The sequence below is a fragment of the Solanum dulcamara genome, chromosome 2, assembly GCF_947179165.1.
Source record: "Solanum dulcamara chromosome 2, daSolDulc1.2, whole genome shotgun sequence".
NCBI lineage: Eukaryota > Viridiplantae > Streptophyta > Magnoliopsida > Solanales > Solanaceae > Solanum > Solanum dulcamara.
In genome coordinates this window covers 58,879,504-58,902,374 of record NC_077238.1, presented here as the reverse complement: position 1 = coordinate 58,902,374, position 22,871 = coordinate 58,879,504, and the positions used below count along the sequence as shown (strand labels likewise).

Sequence of the window (22,871 nt, the reverse complement as noted above, 5' to 3'; positions counted from 1 at the left end):
AAAATTTACTAGCATACTGACAAAACGCTTAGCTGAGCCACTTAGTTTCTGTTTAAACAAAGCTTTCCAAATAAATAAAGTAATTAAAGAAATCAACTGATAAAGAGTCTAAACGGGTGGGTTCTCTGGATTTAATTATATCTATTATTTTTTTATTCGAACTATATATACAATAGAAGACCACATTTGTTTTGAATTACTAAATTTGGTTTCAAAAATCACTTTTGATCGACCATAAAAATAATTATTCGTCCTGAATTACTAATTTTAGTGCCTAAATTCACTTTTGATCGATTCTAAAATAACCATTTGTTCTAAATTACCAACTTTAATTTTTAAGTTCACTTTTGACCGATCTTAAAATAATCATTCGTTTTCTACCGTTACTTTTGATGATCCTCAAATAATCTTGCTAATGGCTAACGTACTATATCTCTCCTCCTTTATCCAAACTTATGATTGAATATACTTTTATGAAACTCGCATAAGAGGAGTTGGAAGTAACCAAAATCAGACAAAAAGAGGAAAAATAAAATAACAGCAAAAGGTTAGGCACTAGAGAAAATTGTCCAATTACTTTGAAAAATTGTGCTCTCTGTACCCTATCCTCTCTGTTTTCAAAGTATTTGGTGCTCAAGAATCAAGAAAGATCCTAGCTTTCTCATTTTCCTCTAACCAAGGAGAATAGCATGTCAACAATGGCTTTGCAGAGTAGTGGTTACCTCACAAATTCTTTCTCTAAAATGGAAGTCTCTCCGGGCATCAAAACATTTCTGCTTCCTGGATAATGTAAGTCCAGCTATAACTACATATCATTGAGTGTATATATATATAAGAAATTAGTAATACTCAACATCTTTGTTACTTCAATGCAGGTCATTGAATCCCAATTCCTCAGGCATGGGGAAGAAAGAAGTGTGTAGAGAATTTCAGCGATACCCGATTCTACAATCTGAGACTGAAACAGCATACACATTAAATCTCCATTTTGATCGATTGCAACTGTCGGATGAACAATTGTTAGATCAGGAAAATCGACTCGAGTTTGGTCAGTTCATGGCACATGAAGCAGTGCTTGATGAATAATATTGGGTTAGTATCCTTGTTCATAAATTTATTTAAGTTTAAGCAATGATATGTACCCTCCATGATTATTTAAGTTTCTCATTTATGCAAATTTATTCAGTTCAACAATGCATATAAATGAATCAATCAACTCGCCTCACCCCTAAACTAGTCAGGATTGACTACATGAATTCTTTATATCCTACATTAATAGGATCCATCATGTTATGACTATTTTTACGCTGTAAAGGTTTTATTACAGAACATCTGCGGTGGGTCGGGTTGGCTATGAAATGATCGACAATGGGTTAAACAAAAGCAGATCAAATATCCCATCCGTCCATATTTATAACAGATATAAAAACGGGTTAACCAAGGTTAATATGGATCCCTAGCTTCAGGCATAGTTACGTGAGGCAAAGCCTAAAAGTTAAAATAAGCTTAGACTCTCACAAAGTAAGAACTCATTTGATAATATGAATTAGTAAACTTTACCTAAATCCCATGATGGAAAAGTCTAATTACTATACATCCCTCATTGTATCAAAATTACCCGATATCCCCTTTTTTTCAACTTTTCTGATATATTAGTTTTGTATCTGATACATCAATTATCTAATAAATAATTAATGAAGATCATCTATTTATGGATAGTATCTTAATATAAGGGATGATTGGTTCTTTAAATCAATTACTGATCTAATTAATGGGATTAATTTGGTTAAAAAAATAACGGTTGTGTAGTTGAAGATTCAAGCCAAAAAAATAGAGCATAAATTCAAACCAACTTCGATTTCATTTTTTTTTCAGTTTTGGTGATACATCAGTTATGTATCTGATACATCAATTGTTAAAAAAATCAATTGTTATGTCCATGAAGATTCAAGCCAAAAAATAGAGCGTCGTCTCGAATGGAAAAAACAGAGCATCAATTCATACCGAAGTTGATTTCAATTATTTTTTCACTTTTGCTGATACATAAGTTATGTATCTGATACATAACTTTAGCTATAGAATAGTTAATGCACATCAGCTATTTATGGATAAAAGATTGGCTCTTTATATCAATTACTGATCTATTAAAGAAGGCGACAGTTATGTATATAAATTTTGAAGCCAAAAGTCAGAGCATCGACTCCAAGGAAAACAACAGAGCATCAATTCAAAGCAAACTTCGCGTTTCATCAATTAATCGATATGAATATCCCGATACTACTGAGACATTCTGGAGTTTGACAATCCGATATTACTTATGAACAATATAAAAGTGATGGAATCGTTGTCGGTGATAATGTATCTTACTCAAATCTAAACCGCTGCTGAATTGAGTGTGGATGAATCAGAGAAAAAAATTGAAATCCGATACATAGTTGAAGGTAACTCGTCGCCAATATATATTCGTAATGATATGGGTGTTAATCTTTCCATAGAGTTGAAGAAGAAAGAGCCTGGTTTCGTGAATTATCCCCTGTGCATATCAAGCTTTGATATAAAAAGATGTGAGATAAAATCATTCGACAGTACATCTGGAGCAATCGTTTGTGCCGAGTCAAATGCGAATGAGTCCCACATTTTTGGTTTAGAAGAATCTGGTAATGTTGCAAATTGTTATATAGCAGAATTGGAGTTGACGAACTACATAAATGATACAAATGGTGCGGAAGTGAAGGAGAATCAATTCTATATGGATAAAGCAACTCTAGTTGATGTAATGGCCAAATACAAAATCAATAATGAATTTAATTTCAAGGTTAAAAGATCTGACACTAAAAGGTATGCGCATATTCTGCATTTGGAAATTTTGATGTTGGATATTATCCAACAGTATGTATCAGATACATATGAATGTGTGTATCTGATACATTCTTAAAATAAAATAATTTTTCCTGTCATGATACATCAAAACTCCATTTCTGTAACTCAGTTAAAAAATGATAATAATGCTGTCAGTATGTATCAGATTCATATGACTCTATGTATTAGATGCTTTTTTTTAATAATACATACAAAGAAGCATGTATCAAGTACATGGGTTGACACACTTCCTATCAGTATGTCACTTTATTTATTGATATTATATATGAAAAAATATTAGTATGATACATGTCATTTTTTTATACAAATGCAGTTATGTGTTAGTATGCCTTTCAGACGGCTGTTGTTGGAGAATGAAAGCGTCATGTTGGAAAAAAATCGATATATTCAAAGTTAGATATTTCAATAGTGAACATTCATGTGCACTGAGAGATAGAATTTTCAACAAAGTTCATGCTACAAAGGCTTTTGTTAGTGCATTCACAGCACCTAAATTGGTTAATCATAAGAGAATTGTCACCCCTAATGATATACGAGAGGATAGTAAATCAGCGTATGGAATTGATATTACCTATCAACAGGCATGGCGTTCAAAAGAGCATGCTTTGGAGATGGTAAGGGGAAAACCTACTGATGGATATAGACAGCTGCCTGTATACATACATATTCTAAAAACCGTATATCCAAATTCGTACATAAGTATGCACAAGTCATCAACTGATGAGTTCATGTATTTGTTCATAGCGTTAAGGCCCTTGATGAGGGGGTTACAGTTTTGTCGACCAGTAGTTGTTGTTGACGGTACACATCTTGATGGACCTTATAAAGGGACGTTTGTATCAGCTAGCACACTTGATGGGGAAGGTATTACTTTCTTATACCGTTTCTTATTGAATAACAGTGTGTCATCTCATTTTTCACGTTTGTTGTGATTCTGATGAATTCTAATAACTATTGTATCGCTACTATTGATTTATTAGGTTGCATATTGCCGTTGGCGTATGGTATTGTTGATACAGAAAATGATGCATCATGGACGTGGATTTTTCAAAATTTCAAGAATGCATTTAGTGAGAGGGACAATATGTGTGTTGTATCAGATAGGAACGAAAGCATAATCAAGAGTGTAAGCATGGTATTTCCCAATGTTCCTCATTTTGCATGCATATGGCATATATGAAAAAATGTGTGTACTAAATACAGAAGAAGCAAAGTTGTACTAAGTGACATATTCTATTCAATGGCAAAGGCATACCGAAAAGATGAAGTCGATAAATTAATGTCCAAAGCTGAGAGAATCGATCAACGGGTGGCACAATATTTAAAAAATGCAGGATACAAAAAGTGGTCAAGGGTTCATGCCACTGTCAACAGGGGTAGAATGATGACTTCTAACATCGTAGAATATATCAATGGATGTCTTGTTGAAGCACGAGAGCTGCCTATAATTGACTTTTTGGAGCAAACGAGAATTTTATTTGGTTCTTGAAACTGCAAAATAGGGAAATATCATCTTATATAAAACATACTTTGGGTAGAAAATTCGAAGATATCCTAGTTTCAAACACGATCAAGTGTTCGAGAATGAAGGTACACGATACATACTTTCTGATACATATATACAGATACATCAGTTCTGGTACATGATACATACTTTCTGCTATATACTTTCTGATACATATATATTGATACATCAGTTCTGATACATCATTTCTGTAATTGATACATACTTTCTGATACATATATGTGAAATTTATTTCTTGGTGGCTGATGATTCATCAGTTATGTATAACATGTGCTAATTAAATAATGAAACATCAATTATGATACATATATATATATATATATATATATATATATATATGTAAAGATTATTTTCCTTCACGCTGATGATTAATCAGTTATGCATAACATGTTCTAAATATATACTGATACATCAGTGTAGATACATTAGTTGTGTAGATGATACATAAGTACTAATAGATATATGTGAAGTTTATTTATATCAGTTTGTTGCTTCGTCATTCAGGTATAGCCTGTGCTCATTATACACTGATATATCAATTCGGATACATCAAATGTGTAGTTGATACATAAGTACTGCCACATATAAACATAACATATTTAAAATACATACTGATATATCAGTTCTGATACATCATTTCTGTAATTGATACATACTTTCTGATACATATATGCGAAATTTATTTCTTGTTGACTGTTGATTCATCTGTTATGTACATCCTGTGATAATTATTACCCTTTTACATCAGTTCTGATACATAGTTGTGTATGTGAGAAAGCAGTACTGATACATATATTTGAAATATAATTCCTGCAGGTTGTTGCTTCATCAGACTATCTTTATTCTGTTTACGAATTAGGTATAAGATACACTGTGTGTCTAGAGAGAAAAACATGCACTTGTGGTAGATTTCAACTAGACGAGACACCATGTCCACATGTAATTGCAGTGTTGAAGAGCAAAAACATTACTGACCTACACCCATACTGTTCTAATTACTACAAACCAGAGGCGTTGGCAAATACTTATGAATTACCAATGGTTCCAATGCCAGATAAGAAAGACTGGACTGCTCCGAAGGAAATTTTGGAAGAATTTGTCTTGCTGCCAATATACAAAAGGATGTCAGGAAGACCAAAGAAAGGGAGAAAAAAGTTCGCTAGTGAGAAGATAACAAGTAGCACAAATGCTTGTGGACGTTGTGGCCACGAAGGCCACAATAGAAAGACTTGTAAATTCATTCCTAAATAGATATGATGTTTGTGGTATCTCGGTATACATTCTATTTGAATCATATAATAACATCTATTTTTATATTTTATATTTGAGTTTGACACGTGACATAAATATAAAAATCTTTTTTCAGTTGATATGTATCAAGATTAGTACATTTTATTGCTACAATTTTTTAAAAAATAAAATACAGGACATCCATCGGTTCGCCTTGACTTGGATTAATGAAATCTCACATGGTTTATTTTTTGGATCGTTATTTTCCCAAACATAAACATTCTTGTCTTTTTGACAACCATAATTACACAAGAGTTGTGGGTGATACATAAGATCTTATTTGATATAGGTTGTAGATTATCATATGCAGTAAATCTTGATAAATGCGAATCTAATACATAAGCAAGATGTATCATATACGTTAAATCTTGAGACATAGAATTCTTATGCAAAAAATTAATGTATCAGAATCATTAAATGTTGAGAAATGAGAATCTGATACATGTGCATGATGTATCATAATAAATAAATCTTGATTTATGTATCAGAATTCACAAAATGTGACACTTATGAATATTATACTCGATACAAGTTTGATACAGTAGAATATAAAACATAAACTTTGATTTTATATTCCAGTTTGACACCAGAAAAAAACATACCAAATCTAATATATGGAAATATTAAAACATATTAAAACTGATACATTAAAGTTTATGTATCAGATACATTAAAAGAAGCAGAAACACTTAAAATGTTTACTATCAAAAAAAAACTATTGGACATCAATCAGTTCTCCTTGGCTTGGAGAGATGTCTCTCCTAGGTTTTTTTGGATCGTCATTATCTCTAACATAACCATCCATGGCCTTCTGACAACCATATCTCCATAAGAGTGCGGCATATCTTGAACGGAAGAATTCAGCGTTTAGTCCGGTATTTGGAATAAAAATTCCATCACTAAGATATTCAGCAAAAATGGCCAGAAAAACTCCACAATCCCTGCAAAGAAAGGAATACACAAGTTTAAAAAAAGTAAAATTGACATATGAATGATTTAGGTATACATAGCCGATGTTAATACTCACAAGCTGTCACTTCCCTGTTGCGCAATTCCTTCAACATACTCAACTGCAAATGGGTGATGTGGTTCAAGCATGTTACCGGTTGATTTGTCCTTGTATGAATCAAGAGACGACCAATCAGTACGTTCGTTGTTGTCAAAGAAATCACTGTCTTGCAGGTATGTTGGTAGCATTGCTGCTATCTTTTGGATCTCTAGGGAAGGGTTGCTACTTCTTTGTCTAGGCGATGAATCATACACACGTATCAACCTCTCTTTCAACACAACTACCGCAAGAACCCAATGAAAATCCCTGTCGCAGTTTACTGGAATGTATACCTCATCTACCAAATGCCAGGGCAAACCGGCTGGTATTGAGAAACCTCTTATTATATTCTTCACGGATCTCTCGTGATGAGCTGTAACAGTGGCCCTTGCCATATCTTCTTGTGTAGAAATGTTAGGCGGAAGGTGATAGTAACGTGTGTGTGCATATTCGATGTAAATTTTGAAAATGCAGTTTGTCGTTCTGTATCGATACTGATTGCTCAACTGCATCTTTTATTTCTTTCGAAGGTAGTAAAATATTACATCGATGTGCTGCACATTTTAAGAAAGTATTAGTTATATAACAACTAGCATCATGTATCAGATTATGTATGTATCAGATACATTTATCTATGTATGTATCAAATACATTAATATGTATGTATCAGATACATTAATATGTATGTATCAGGTAGTAAGTATGAGTTGTATCATATTATTTATGATGAAATTTTTACCTCATCGTTCCAGCATCTGTTCGGCTGTGACATTAGGTAGAACCAGTTCTTATCTTTAGGAAATGCCACTACAAAGTCCATTTTTTCAAAACCGAATGAAGAACACTTAGATCTGTAATGATCCTCCTTCGAATTCCTGAATGGAAGCTTGTAGTTTAATAACATAACAAATATAATACACAACTAGTATGGGTATAAGTTGAATATATCATACTTACTTGTTGCCATGTGATTTTAGTAGTCCTTTATCTATCCATTGAGAGTAGTCTGTGACAAGCTCGGATGGGGGATGATAGCATATACCAAAACCTTCAAAAGGGTGTGTCTGATGCATAACAGCTGACAAATTTTCCTTTGCCTTTTCACTCGAGCCAAAGTTTGAAAGATACGGCGACTGTAAGATCTTCGAAGGAATCCTGCTTCTTTGAAATGGTGTCTTCGCATCGTCAGACAATACATTGGCTTTTGATGGAAGAGTGGTTGGTAGCTGGCTATCGCGTAATAGACATTCATCCTGAACTTGCTCATGACTAACAGCTGTCAATGGCATGGCTGGTAATGGAAGTCCGTATATTAGAGCATCTATCACATCTAGAGTTTCGGTCAAAAATGGTGCTGAAGTATTGGATTCTGATGTGCTTGGTTTGATTTTTCTTTTTCAATCTCCTCAACTTGCTCTTTTACTTTGTCAGTTTTATCATCGGCTACTCTTCCATCTTTCTTTACAGTGTTCTACACATAATGTATAACGTCATTAAAAAACTTAATAATGTTGACTTTATCTCAGTAATATATCTGATACATTACCTGTAATGTATCAAAATTAGCAATAAGCTGATTAGTATCTGATCTTTGTGGTTCTATTTGGTGTGCTAATACATTCTTCAATTGTAGTGTAAAAATTAATGTTTTTGGTTCCTACAAATATTAAAAAAACAATTACTTAATAAAAAACTGCGGATATCATACATTATCTTAAAAAACCAATTACTTAATAAAAAAACTGCAGATATCATACATCATCTGCTACAATGTTATGTTGTGATACATCATCCACCTTTTGTATCTTGACGGATGGTTAATCTTCCTGGAAACATAATAACATTTACTTATGATATATATGTACTAAATGTCTAGATATATATATATATATATATATATATATATATATATATATATATATATATATATTTAAAGAGGTTGAGCTTATACAAAATATATATATAGCATCAAATTGTTCATCAATTTATTTCTGATACATTACCTTTAATGTATCAGAATAAACCTGCTGATCAAATAATTCTGGAACATCTGCTGAAATGTTTTGTTCTGATATATTGTCCACCTGTTTTATCATGGTGGATGGTTCAGGTTCCTGAAAACATAATAACATTTACATTTGATACATGACAATAAAAAGTATCCAGAAGTTTAAAAGCATAAATATCAAATATTACATGATGTATGTACCTTAATATCTTCCTGGACATTAGATTTGTCATTTTTTGGGGGTGGGTCAGATTTATTTGCAAAATTGTGCCCCTCCAATCCAGTAGGTGCTTCTTGTTGTTCAACCACATGGAATGTTTGATCAAAATCATCTGTTTTAACTTGAGATGATGTGCCAGTCATTCGGTTCGCCATATTGTCGATGGCTTTCAAAAGATCAATGTGATTTGAATCAATTTTATTCTCCAAACGCTTGAACTTTCGGTCAACCTTGATACATGTATATGAAAAATCATAATGTATCACCTAATTAAAAGTATATTGTATGTGATACATCTTAAAGTAAAAACTTACGTATCTGTTTAGAGACTTCTTTATGGACTTCTTCAATGCTTTGAATTGCATATGAATAATTTGATCCGAATGACCGGAAGATTCACCTACTACAGCTGACTTCGCCCCTGGTACATTGTCAGGAGAAATAGGCTTTTCTGATTCATTTGGTGGTATGAAATCCTTGTGCATGTTGGCTGCTTCTACTTGAATTGGCTTTTTAGCAGGGGAAGTCTTCATTCTTTTGGAAGGAGGTGGAGGAGATGTATCAGCGACATGACTGGATCTCTTTAATAATTCCGTGGGTGGTGTTGTTGAAAAGTCCTCAAATCCGGGGACTTCATGAGGTTTTCTGAAATTGACCTTTGCATCCAATGTTGAAGCTTCAGGTTTCTGTTGGCTGCCATGAATGACAATAGATTCCATTTCATGTTGAGATTGGATAATGTTGAAGCATGGATACTGCAAAAAATATTGATTGATTGTCAGAAAACAATTGAATAATTGATACATGTTAATGCTGATACATAAACATGATGTATCAGAAATATTAATCCTTCATACATGATAAACTGATATAAAAACAATATTATCTGATACATAAATGCAGATGTATCATGAGATGTAATTCTTGATATATTATAATTTGATACATAAGATAGAGTTTTCATGAGCTGTAAATACTGATAAATGAGTTTCTGATACATACAATTATATGTATCAAAAAGGTTACATAAAGTATATGTATCAGATACATTATATCTTGATACATTTATATCCTGATACATAAATATATGGGTTGATACATCTACTTTATGAATCAAATTATACTGTATCAAGGTCTTGAATATATAATTTATCTTAGATTTTATGTATAATGAATCAATGCACAAACGAATAATATTCAAAGCATGTACCTCACTGAAGATGGTAAACATGAAGGTCTCAAATTTTGGCTTCACGGCGACAACATGCCAGTTAAGAATTCTGGGAATTTTATTACCCACTCTTACAGCAATTTCAGAGGGAACTTGAGATGCACATTCATATATTCAAACATTCAGAGCGTATGGCATGCCGCCTAGACGATACATTTGTTTGGCATTTGAAAACTCCTGACGCATTCCTTTTATCAATTTTGAAAATGTTATTTCCCCCATGGATATTTCTCATACCTACCATCTTCTACCATCTTAAAATCATCAACTGATATAGGTGCATCACCTAGTTGAGAAAAAATAAAAGTGTGGATGAAATAGAGAATAGCCATCTGAACAGCGTCTTTGTTTGTTTTCCATCCTCCAACTAGAAAACGCTCAACGAAACGAGCTTTGTTGACCCCATTTTTGGCACCAGGAAAATATAAAGACAATAATCTACTTGTTTGGTCATCAGAATACCGAAAGTCATTGATATTACCGGTACATCGCAAACCAGTAATTATAGCAAAATCATTTATTGCAAATCGTAGTATATTACCCTGCACATGACGAATGTGCAATTCTTCTTTGTTTTTTTGGTCTACCTCAAGAAGTAAGAGGCATTTGATGATCTGCCCTTGAAAATTGCAGTTTGACATATCTAAGTAGTGACCAAATATGGATTGCCTAAACAACTTTATACCTTCTTCACCTATTGATGATTCAAGATCATCAAAAAAATTAGCCCTATATGCCGTTCCGAATCTCAATGGGTGGGACGGGATCTTCTTGATGACGTATTTCATTCCCTGCATTGACATGAAAATGGTTAAATACAACTTGAACTTTATACATAAATACGATGTATCATATGCATTAAAATATCTGATGCATGAGATGAGATTCTGATACATACAGAAGATGTATCAGAAACAGTTATATATTATATTCTGATACATAAATGTAGAAGTATCAGAATCATTAAAACTTGAAACATCAAAAAATGACACTTACACATGATGTATCAGAAATAGTAAATCTCCAAAAAATTGTATTTGAAAAAAACATTATGTATCTGATACATAAATGTAGATGTATCAGAATCATTAAAACTTGAAATAACAAATACTGAGTCTTAAAGATGATGTATCAGAAATAGTAATTCTCAAAAAATTGCATTTGAAACAGACATTATGTATCTGATACATAAATGTAGATATATCAGAATCATTAAAACTTGAAATAACAGAAAGTGAGACTTAAACATAATGTATCAAAAATAGTAAATCACAAAAAATTGCATTTGAAAAAGACATTATGTATCTGATACATAAATGATATGTATCAGCTTCATTAAAACTTGAAACAACATAAAATGACACTTAAACATGATGTATCAGAAATAGTAAATCTCCAAAACATTGCATTTGAAAAAGACATTATGTATCTGATACATAAATGTAGATGTATCAGAATCATTAAAAATTAAAACAACGGAAATTGACACTTAAACATGATGTATCAGAAATAGAAAATCTCCAAAAAAAATTCCTTTTAAAAAGAGATTATGTATCTGATACATAAATGATATGTATCAGAATCATTAAAACCTTCACAAAATTTTCATTCTAAAACAAAAAACTTAATTGACCACATACCTTTGGGAGATTAGGGCGTGTTGTAACCCCTTCAATCTTGTTGTCTATTTCTTTGGGTGCATGTTTAACTGTAGCTTTTGACTTCAATTTCTAACGTAGCTTATTCATCACTGCTGGATCGTTACGATGTTTGGATCTAACTTCGTCGTAACCTTCCTAAGACGAATCAGAACCAGGAGAAACAAGAATTCCTTGATTTTTATTGGACTGTTTGAGACCATGAACAGATTCCATATGTATTATTGAAGGTATGAGAAACAAAAATAGAAAGATTTACAGAAGAAAGCAAATGATAAAAATTTAGAAGATTTTTCAAAGATTTTCAGAAGAAATCAAAATATACAAATTTTAGGAGAAATCAGATTGAATGAGGATGAAGTGAAATTCCATATAAGGAAAGATTAAAATATACCTTATTTGGAACCTTGAAATTGATTAACGGTTGAAGAGTATCAAATTAACTAGAGCAAATTAGGGCAAGGATGAAGGAAGAGACGGATGTATCAGGGAGGTATAGAGAGAGAAAGGAAAAAGAGGGAATTTGAAATTTTTTTGGTGTATATGGGAATAAAAGTAAATATAGTAGGGGAATATGTGTAAAAGGGTAATTTACCCTATGAATTATCCATTTTTAATGGATAATATAGATAATATCCTTATTCGATCTATGTTCAAAAAACATTGGTTATCCGGCCCATATATAATGGGTCGGATTGGATGGTTACTCGATTTCTTTAACCATTTTGCCAGCCCTAGCAATGCAAAACCCAAACAGGCATAACTAAAAACTAATCAATAAACATGATTTAGAAACTCATCTGGTTGAAAATAAAAATGAGATGCACCAGCAACATAAATATGTACCTACCTACATTTCAACAAATCAAGCAAAGAAGTACCAGAATGATGAAGGTCAAGCCAATTAGTATCAGGTTTTATGGTGTCCTCATTTATAATAAACAACACGTAGATGAGTGACTAAAATAAACTTTCTTTGATAATGCAGATACATCAACAACTATAAAAGGAAATACGCAGAGCAGGTACTCAATTGGCTATTTTACAATTATTCCATGAAATCCGCATGCACAGTGCATAAAATCTCCTAGTTCCACCATGCAAGAGTCTAATGCTTTGGAAAGGAGATGCAAAGAACAAATTGGGCAGAGATGCACCTGTATTGTTGCGGTATAAATCTGTAAACAAAAATTTGCCATCATCGTCTTCACTGCATATTATTTTTCCTCAATTCTTGCAAGACAAGCTTCAAACTTCATTCACTTCCTTCAGAAAAATAGCATCATATCTTATATGTATATCATGATAGAATTTTAATAACTCTTATCTGTTGACATCAACAGGTCCGGGCAGAAGATAAAAATATCAGACATACAGTACTTAAGAGTGTTGTTGGCACACTAGATTTGATCATCGGGCACTTGTCACATTAAAAGGCTTTTCCCGGGGTATTCTGTTGCACATTAATCTGATAAAATAAAAAGATAGGAGTACTATTTTCCTGCAAAGATTTGAAATGTCTTCCATTCCACAGATTCCACAGGTAAGGGTGAATGCACTAGTTTTCAGTAACATTGAGAGAAGATCCTCCAACAGATATGGTTATATTTCAAATTTATGTGTTGCCAAATCTTCTCGCAGGCAGGGTGTCGCAAGAAACATGTTGCATTTTGCTATTAGATTGGCCAAGGCAAATGGTAAGCAATTAGGATGCAACAGTTGTAGAATTGCTTGAATCATTCACCACCAAAAGACTAAATCTGTTGTTTTTGTGATAGGTGCAGAAAAGGTGTTCGTGCATGTACATACAAACAACGAACCTGCACAAAATCTATATCGAAAGGTTGGCTTTGAGGTAACAAAAAATATGAAAAAATAAATTTCTGTTGTAACTTTAGTCCCATTATTTTCTCATAAATGAAAATTCCGTCGTTTACCAGGTGGTTGAAGTGGAAAATCGTAATCTCACTGACGAGCAACCTCATTTGCTTTTCCTCAGAGCATGAAACACATTGAATGCCAAGTCAATATTTTCTATTTTGTACTGATATACTTGTTGCTGGTACATCTTATTAGATCCCAACATGTCAAACTTTCACATGTATTCGGTAATGAAAGGTTCGACTATTATTAAACAAATATTTCATGTATTGCTTATGAGACACAAAATAAGAGAGGAAGAATTCATCAATAACTTTCCAATGGAAAATATGTCTGAAGAACAAGGAAAATATCCATCATGTCTTGATCGACATGCTTTCCATATTTCTAATCATAACAAAAAAGAAGAAATTGAACTCTTTTTATGTTAGAATATGGTAAAATATATTATGCCTTTAATAATATATTTTGAATATATTGTAATTAATATTGTATTTTTGTATTTATAGCAAGCATATATTTAGGTTCCTTAGTTTTAGCTATGAGTATCAATCTTTGTATTTAGCATATCTTGTAATTTGCATATATTGACCAAGTTCAATGAAATCAAGCAGGCAATTCACTTCCTTCATGGTATCAGACTAGTATGATCTCCTAATCCTAGTCTCATCTCTTCTTCTTCCCATTTCCTTTCATGTCTTCTCATGGCAGACTCGCCCAAATTTTATCCCACTCTCACCGTCACTAATATTAAGTCTCTCGTACCCGTAATATTAGACAATGAGCAAGCCTTGTATCATTTTTAGGCTACTCTGTTCATCAATCTTGCTACGGTTTATGATCTTTACGATCATTTGGTTCCACCCACGAAAGCGTCGGCTCTAGCTGCCTACACTACGGCCAAGTCGGCTGATCTGACTCTTTGGAAGCGTTTGGACGCTGTTATATTGCAATGGATTTACACTACCATTGCTCCTGATCTTCTTCTGGCTATCCTCAAACGTAATAACATGGCAGAGGGCTCTGGAACCATCTTGAATCTCTTTTTCAAGACAACAAAGCCTCTCAAGCCACCCATCTCGAGGAGGACTTTACGAATGCTGTTTTCGAAGGTTTCACCTCAATTGACAGTTATTGTAATTATTTACAGTCTCTGATGGACAGATTGGTTGATGTTGATGCTCCGATGACTAATAGTCGCCTGGTTTTATGTCTTACGAGGCGTATAGTGGTACGATGGATTTTATACAAAATCAAGAGTCATTGCCCCCCTTTGAAAGTTGTCGTTCCAGGTTGAAAATGGCTGAGCATACCATAAAGGCTCACAAGCTCATGAAAATGGTGTGTCCGGAAGTCGCACCGATAGCGCTGCCATAGTTGCCGCACCTTCTTTCTCTTTGAATAACTCCTCTGCTAGTAACAAAAAAAATAAAAATAAGAACAATTCGAAATCAAATGACAAGAAAAAGGCGACTCAACAAAGCCCAAGTGGACCCAGTCCAAGTCAGCTGCCACATCAACAGCACTAATGACAAACACGTCATCAGGGCCCACAACCACAGTGACAGTCGAGGTGGCATCCTGGTTGGGGAGGTTGGACAGTGCCTCCTTGCCCTTTTCCTGCATTCCAGTGGCAGCCAAGGCCCAATCCAGGGGCCCAATGCCCTTTAATCTCTAGGCCAGGCGTACATGGGCCCAAACCTTAATCTTTTAATGCTCTTGCACCTACTGCTCCTAGCTACACACCCACCGACATTGAGGCCTCTATGCATGCTCTTTCATTTTCTCAACCCAATGGGAACTACTACATGGATACCAGTGCTACATCTCATGTGATGGCGGATGCAGGTATTCTTTCTTCTTATTTTAATTCAAGCAATAAACATCATAACATTATTGTCGATAGTGGTCATTTATTTCTAATTATTGATCACAGTCGCACTACTTTGCCCCCACCCTATCCATCATTTACCTTAAACAATGTGTTAAACGCTCTGAAACTCATCAAAACTCTAGTCTCAGTTCATAAGTTTACCACAGATAATATGGTTTCTATATCATTTGACCCTTTTGGTTTCTCTGTTAATGACTTACAAACGGGGAATAGACTAATGAGATGTGATAGCACTAGAGACTTATATCTACTTTTCTCCAACTCTCAAGCCATTTCTTCCACCAATCAATCTGCTTTTACTGCTTTGCCTTCAGATATTTGGCACAATCGTCTAGGTCACCTTGGCGATAATATACTTAAGTCTCTTTGTAGTAAAACATTTATTGATTGTAATAAGGCTTGTAAAATTTTTTGTTCTTCTTTTGCTCTTGGGAAATTTTCTAAGCTACCTTTTTATGATTCGGTTTCATATACTTTTCTTCCGTTCGATATTATTCATAGTGATCTTTGGACTTCTCCCATTGTTAGTACTTTTGGCCATTGTTATTATGTTCTTTTTCTTGATGACTATTATAAGTTTATGTGGACATTTCCTATTGCCAAGAAATCTCAAGTCAAACACCTTTTCTTAGTTTTTCATGCTTTAGTCAAAACTCAATTTGAACGTAATATAAGGACGTTTCAGTGTGACAATGGTATAGAGTACATAAATGGTACTTTTATGGATTTTTTTGAAAAACATGGCATGTTTTTCTGTCTTTCATGCCCTCATACATCTCCTCAAAACAGCAAGGCCGAAAGACACATAAAATCCATCAATAATATCATCCGAACTCTTCTTCCTCATGCATCTATACCACTATCCTTTTGGCATCATGCACTCTCCATGGCCACATATCTTTTCAACATCCTTCCATCCAAGGTATTGAATAACCAATCACCCGCTCAAATCTTATATCAAAGTGATCCGGATTCTTCGGGTTTGCATATTTTTGGTTGCATATGTTTCCCATTATTCCCCTCATCTACTATTCATAAATTACAAGAAAGGTCCACTCCTTGTGCTTATTTAGGTTCGGCTCCTAATTATCGTGTTTCAAAATGCTATGACATGTCTAGTGGTAATATCATAATATGTCGTCATATTCATTTTGTTGAAATTGAATTTCCATTCTCCAAACTTCACAAAATAAAACATTCGGATTATGATATTTTTAGTGACACTATTAATTTCCATTTAAGATATCACTTGTCACAAAATTTCACTCAACCTACATTGCAAATTAACCCACCTAATCAATCGGACCAACCAGTGCAGCCCAAAACAAATTCGGCCTCTCTTCCTCAATCTAGGCCGCAGTCTCACACGGACCCAGATCATACCTCACCTCATGCTGCTTCTCCTTTAGCCCAATAGCTACAGCAGCCCACTCCCTCTCTTCCTCTCTATGACGCCACTACCTCAAGTAGTGGTGTCCATGGCCCGTCATCTCCTACACTCATCCCAGCTATCTTGACCCCTCCTCACACCACTTCTAGGCCTACTAACCCCATTTCACACTGCATGACCACTCATGCATCTAACGACATTTTAAAATCCAACCCCAAATACTCTTCCAATTACCACACTACAATCAATACTGGTATTTCTCCTATCCCAAAAAATCCTATTAGTGCGCTTCATGATTATAAATAGAAAAGTGCAATGTTGGATGAATTTAATGCTTTAATTAAAAATAAGACTTGGGAATTAGTAATGGAAATACACAACAGTAGGGCATTGATTGTGATGAAACGTTTAGCCCCGTGGTTAAACTGGCTACCATTAGAGCAGTTCTCAGCATTGCTCTCTCTAAATCTTAGCCCATTCATCAAATGGTTATTAAGAATGCTTTCTTAATAGTCATCTCAATGAAACAGTTTATATGCATCAACCCATGAGTTTTCGTAGTAAACAATTTTTAGATTATGTTTGCCTTCTAAAAAAGTATTTGTACGGGTTAAAATAGGCTCCTTGGGCTTTATACCAAAGATTTGCTGATTTTGTAGCTACCATTGGGTTTTCATAGTAAGTCAGATCACTCTTTATTCATTTACAAGAATGGTTCTGTTATTGCTTATATTCTGTTATATGCGGATGAAATTATTCATACAAATTCTTCTGACCATCTTCGTAAGCATATTATGGCTATCTTGTCTTCTTAATTTGCTATGAAAGATCTTGGTCATTTGAGATTCTTTTTGGGTATTGCTGTCACCCGTAACACCCACGGTGTCTTCTTATCTCAGATATAATATGCTACAAAAATTATTCAACATGCCGGAATGTCTAACAGCAATCCCTATCCTAATCCTATTGATACTAAGTCCAAACTTAGTGCAACCGCAGATACTCCGTATGATGATCCAACTAAGTATCGTAATCTTGCATGTGCTCTTCAGTATCTCACATTCACTCGATCAGACATTTTATAAGTAGTGCAGCAAGTCTGTCTTCATATGCACGCTCCGACTAATGAGCACATACATGCCCTTAAATGTATTATACGCTATCTTCAGGGTACTTTAACCTATGGTTTGCATTTGTACAAATCCTCAGTTAATCTCTTATACAGATGCTGATTGGGGTGGGTGTCCTGACACCCGTCATTCCACTTCTGGGTATCATATTTTTTGGGGGGATAATCTGGTCTCTTGGTCTTCAGAACGACAATCTACTCTCTCTCACAGTAGTGTAGAGACGGAGTACAGGGGTGTTGCTAATGTTGTTTCTAATTCATGTTGGATCCGAAACCTACTACTAGAGTTGCATTATCCCATTTGAAAGGCTACCCTAGTTTATTGTGACAATGTGGGTGTGATATACTTATCCGGCAACCAAGTTCAATATCAATGCACTAAAATAATTGAGATGGATATTCACTTCGTTCATGAGAAAGTGGCTCGTGGCGAAGTAGTATGCTACATGTGTCGTCCCGTTACTAAATTGCTGATATTTTCACAAAAGGGCTTCCACGTATTTTATTTAATAATTTTCGGGACAGTCTAAGCATACGAGAACCTCCTGCTTCGACTGAGGGGGTGTGTTAGAATATGTTAAAATATATTATGCCTTTAATATATATTTTGAATATATTCTAATTAATATTGTATTTTTATATTTATAGAAAACATATATTTAGGTTCCTTAGTGTTAGCTATTAGTATCAATTTTTGTATTTAGCATATCTTGTAATTTGCATATATTGACCAAGTTCAATGAAATCAAGTAGGCAATTCACTTCCTTCATTTTAAATAAGAAAAATTAGTGAACTTCAAAATTCAAAACAATAAGGCCATCATCTCGAAAGGTGAGCTACCCCAAAACTCCATCCTTAGTTCAGATTGTAGGTTGCAATGCACCTACGTGAAGCTGTATTCTGTACTAAAGCCAGGAATTCCTCTGTACGAAGGGATAAAAATAGGCTGGGTATTGGAAGAAGGTTTATACCAAAGTCGATGTCCCTTTTGGGAGGGACTTCGAGAAGATATTTAGGAAACACTTCTAGGAATTCATGCACGACTAGACAGACTGAAGAGTTGGGTTATCGGAAACTGGTATCCTTAACCTGAACTAGATGATAGATACAACTCTTGGAAATCATCTTTCTAGCCTTAAGGTAATAAACAAACCAACATATAGGTGTAGAGGTACTACCTTCTATTTGGTGAGTGGCTCATTAGGAAGCTAAAATTTAATGACTCTGGTTTTACAATTGACTTGAGCATAAGATGAGTGTAACCAATCCATGCGAAGAATGAAATCACAATCAAGCATGTCTAGCTCTACTATATCACCTGGAGTGATTTTCTTAAAAACTGAGACTCATGAGCACTTTCTATATATCCGTTTAGCTAAAATTAAGTTGATAACGCTCAAACTACACTTATTATAATTTAGAGTGTAGGCGATCACTAACAATATAAATCCAACGTGTGAGATCGGAGTCAAATCCCATAAGGAACGGTTAAGAGTAGACTTCAATTACGAAGTAAGAATGTGTTCTAGACTTTTGTAGCATAAAAACAAGTCAGTTGTAACATAATTTAAATATGTAGATTTCATTATCAAAATTATGAGAGATATCAAGAATCGATATTAGAACGATTTCAGCAATTTGGTTTATAACAATTTAACAAAGGCTTCTAGGGGAGGTGCAAAGTAAGATTGAGGTTCTAATAAGGGCAAAGGTACAACTTAACATCATTAATTCTCAATGGATAGGCAAAGATTGATCAATTACACGATATAGCATCTATCGATCGCTATTCGTTTCTACATGCTAGCACTTTCAAGCCTAAACATGCAATCGAGCAAAACCAACCCGATACGTAGAAAAACCTTATCTATTGAGAGAGATTACAATTGATAACATAAATCAATGGCTAGTTGCTAATTTGGTCACTTCCCATTACTATTTTTAGCTAATAAAGAAGATGTAGCATAGAAAGATGTTTGCAACCACATTTCATAATTGATTCTATACCAAATTAACAAAGCCATTTCAAATGAACAATTGATAAACTGTAACAAAAATCCAAATGTAGAACAACAATCTAACTCATTAGCACCCCCCTAGTAGTAAGGAATTTAGACACACATTGCAGAAATTAGAAAAATTATACAAAAGTAATTATCATTCATTTGATGCAGCAAATATTGAAATCCAAAACTCAAAGCTAAAATCTCTAAAAATGAAATTCCAAACCCCAAGTTCGCTTCTGGGTTCTTAACTCGCAATCTTCATTGTAAAAGCCATGCCTCATTTTCCATTGAAAATTCTATTTATACATTTGCAAAACATTAGGCAAAATTATCACTAAGAAACACTTCGACGATGTTAGTCGGGTTCACTGAAGTAGTCGGTGTATCGCCAAATTTGTTGTTACCTCACCCATTGGAGATTTTCTCCTTCAGTCCATGATCTTTAGTTAGGCGAGCTCGATCTCTCTCGCAAAAATGTTTGATGAGTCACTATTTGTTCATCTCTCACATAGGTCTTCAGTCGCTTTCTTTCCCTAAGGATCTGTTTATATTAGGCGAGCTTAGACTTGCTCGCCTTTACCATCCGCAAATCGCTGAAGTCGTTCTCCTCTTGCCCTTTCGTGATTCTCTTAAACCTTTCTTTCCACTAACATTAGGAGATCACGATGCAACTCGCCCAAATCACTTCGGCATATCGCCGATTGTTCATAGTTCTTGCCAAAGTGTTCAACTTTATGGCCTTGATTCCTCAAGAGATCAGTGATCTAGTTGTGCATTTGGCGATACGCAAAGGGCTCTTTGTGAGCTTCAGCCTCCATTTCGCCTAATTTTGTCCTTTTTTATTTTTTTTCTTCGATGTTTAATTCATGATTGATATCCAATACCTTCCACCTGCAAATGATCACCTTGAAGTCAGTTTTGGGCACAACAAAGGCATAGAGGACACTAATTTCTTGTATTTTGAGCTGTAAATAAGTCTAAATTCCCGACTCATCATGAGTCACCAACATGAGTAGATACTGGAAAGGTTCTAACAAGATTTTGGGTCTGACATTGAAATTCATAAAAAGATAAGGAATCACGAAGGAAAGATTTTCTCTTAGATATAATAATACATAAACATCAATATGGAAAACTCATAACATACTGGTGACCATATTAGGGGAATCTGATCCAGTCAAGTTTGAATAGCATAAAACTTGCCTTGGCATTATTTTCCATAAGAACTAGATGAGGTACACTATTGAGTTAGACGACCTGCTGAAGCAGCTGAAGTATTAGGCTGAGTCTGCTAATGAACAACCCTGCCCTTGCCTACGCCGATGGGCAATCCCTCAATCTAGGACCAGTCTTGCCACATCCAAAAAAGTACCAGACCAATCATACACTCTCTCAGGTGATTCTTATCATACTTTTGGAAAGTTGGAAAGGTGTGACCACTGGTTGCACCATCATGAGACTTAGAGCCTTGTGCTCTATCCTTGTTAAACTTAGGAACCAGAGCACTAACACAAATGTGGCTGGGATAGAATACTTCTATCAAAAATTAAAATGACTACCCCCTTCTAATTTCTAATGAGAGTTGTCCATATTATCTGTCTAAGCCCTATTGTTATACCTATCACTCTCCTTGAGCTTTACTTTCTCTTTCATCACTATCTCAAAAATATCAGAGACAAATTTACTCATGTGAATCCTAGAGTAGGCCACCATAGTCAGAGCATACTTTGAAAGTTGGATGAACTTCAAAGAGTACTCCTTCATAGTCATGTACCTCACTTCAAATTAATGAACTCTTGGATTTTACATTCCTTCAACTCAAATGGGAAAAATTATCTAGAAAATCGGCCTCAAATTTGTCCCAATCAATCGAGCCTACATCCTCAACCCTGTTATCCTTCCATTTCTTGTACCATATCTGATCCACCCGTTCAACTGATAAGTGGCCAAATATGCACTATTGACCGGAGTAATACACATAATCTCAGTAATCTTCTTGATACCCTCAATAAACTCTTATGGATCCTTATCCACCTTATAACAATGAAATTTAAAAGGGTTAATCTGAGTGAAGTCTCAAACTCTAGTAGCTAATATGTTACCTTTCGAATTGATCAGGGCCATAATATCTCGATTGTCTAGAGCAGTCGTAGCTTGGGCTTGCACTTGGAAAGCAACCCTAAACTAAGTATGAGAAACCTGTTCAACCAGGGGTCTGCTAGAGAGGGTGGTGCTTGTTGCCCTTCATCTTTGTCCCTTCTAACATAGGCTCTTTATGAGATATGATGTTGTAAATGTATAGAGCAAGTGTTAGAAAGAGATGACCTAGAGTTGCATTCTATCACACTATAATGACCCTCAAGATCATTTTCATCCTTTTCTATCTTTTCATCATTTGGAGCTTTTCTGTAGCGGCCCCAAGTCATTTATGTCTTGCTGGCACTGACAGTTTGGTCGCCTGGTTATTCGTTTGGATTTTATGCTTGATTCTTTGTTTTTGAACTATTGGAGTTTGATAGGTTGACTTCAGTCAAAACTCTAGGAAAATGACCTCAGAACGAAATCTAATGGTTCCATAAGCTTTGAATGGCTAAATTAGGCTAGTAGCATAGTCAGTACGAGTATCAAAGTAATTAGTGCTAGTTTGGTCAACATTCTTGATAAAAATGCTCAGATTTAAATTTTGTTATCGCAGTTAGCTCTAGAGTGT

General features: G+C 34.5%; 1 protein-coding gene and 1 pseudogene across 2 annotated transcripts; one reads left to right on the top strand and one right to left on the bottom strand.

The window, feature by feature from the left end:
• Positions 1 to 345: 345 nt before the first annotated feature.
• On the top strand, positions 346 to 5,735 carry LOC129880590 (uncharacterized). 2 transcript variants are annotated; one of them, XR_008765441.1, is made up of 5 exons: positions 346 to 789; positions 876 to 1,092; positions 3,194 to 3,744; positions 3,861 to 4,470; positions 5,222 to 5,735. XR_008765441.1 is itself a non-coding variant. In XM_055954681.1 (4 exons), the coding sequence occupies exons 2-4, from the start codon at positions 1,064 to 1,066 to the stop codon at positions 4,058 to 4,060; spliced, it is 780 nt and encodes a 259-aa protein (XP_055810656.1). In that variant the 5' UTR covers positions 346 to 789; positions 876 to 1,063; the 3' UTR covers positions 4,061 to 4,631. The 2 variants fall into 2 exon arrangements, 1 of the variants encoding a protein (XP_055810656.1); XM_055954681.1 differs by lacking the exon at positions 5,222 to 5,735 and having other exon boundaries at positions 3,861 to 4,631.
• A 675-nt stretch (positions 5,736 to 6,410) lies between these two features.
• Positions 6,411 to 10,873, bottom strand: LOC129871954 (uncharacterized; annotated as a pseudogene).
• Positions 10,874 to 22,871: the final 11,998 nt, after the last annotated feature.

Excerpts from the sequence above, each read along its gene's own strand:
- LOC129880590 (XM_055954681.1), top strand. The coding sequence starts at position 1,064 with ATGAAGCAGTGCTTGATGAATAATATTGG. Across the intron at positions 1,093-3,193 it reads TGCTTGATGAATAATATTGG|TTATGTGTTAGTATGCCTTT; the intron begins GTTAGTATCCTT and ends ATACAAATGCAG. Across the intron at positions 3,745-3,860 it reads TAGCACACTTGATGGGGAAG|GTTGCATATTGCCGTTGGCG; the intron begins GTATTACTTTCT and ends TTGATTTATTAG.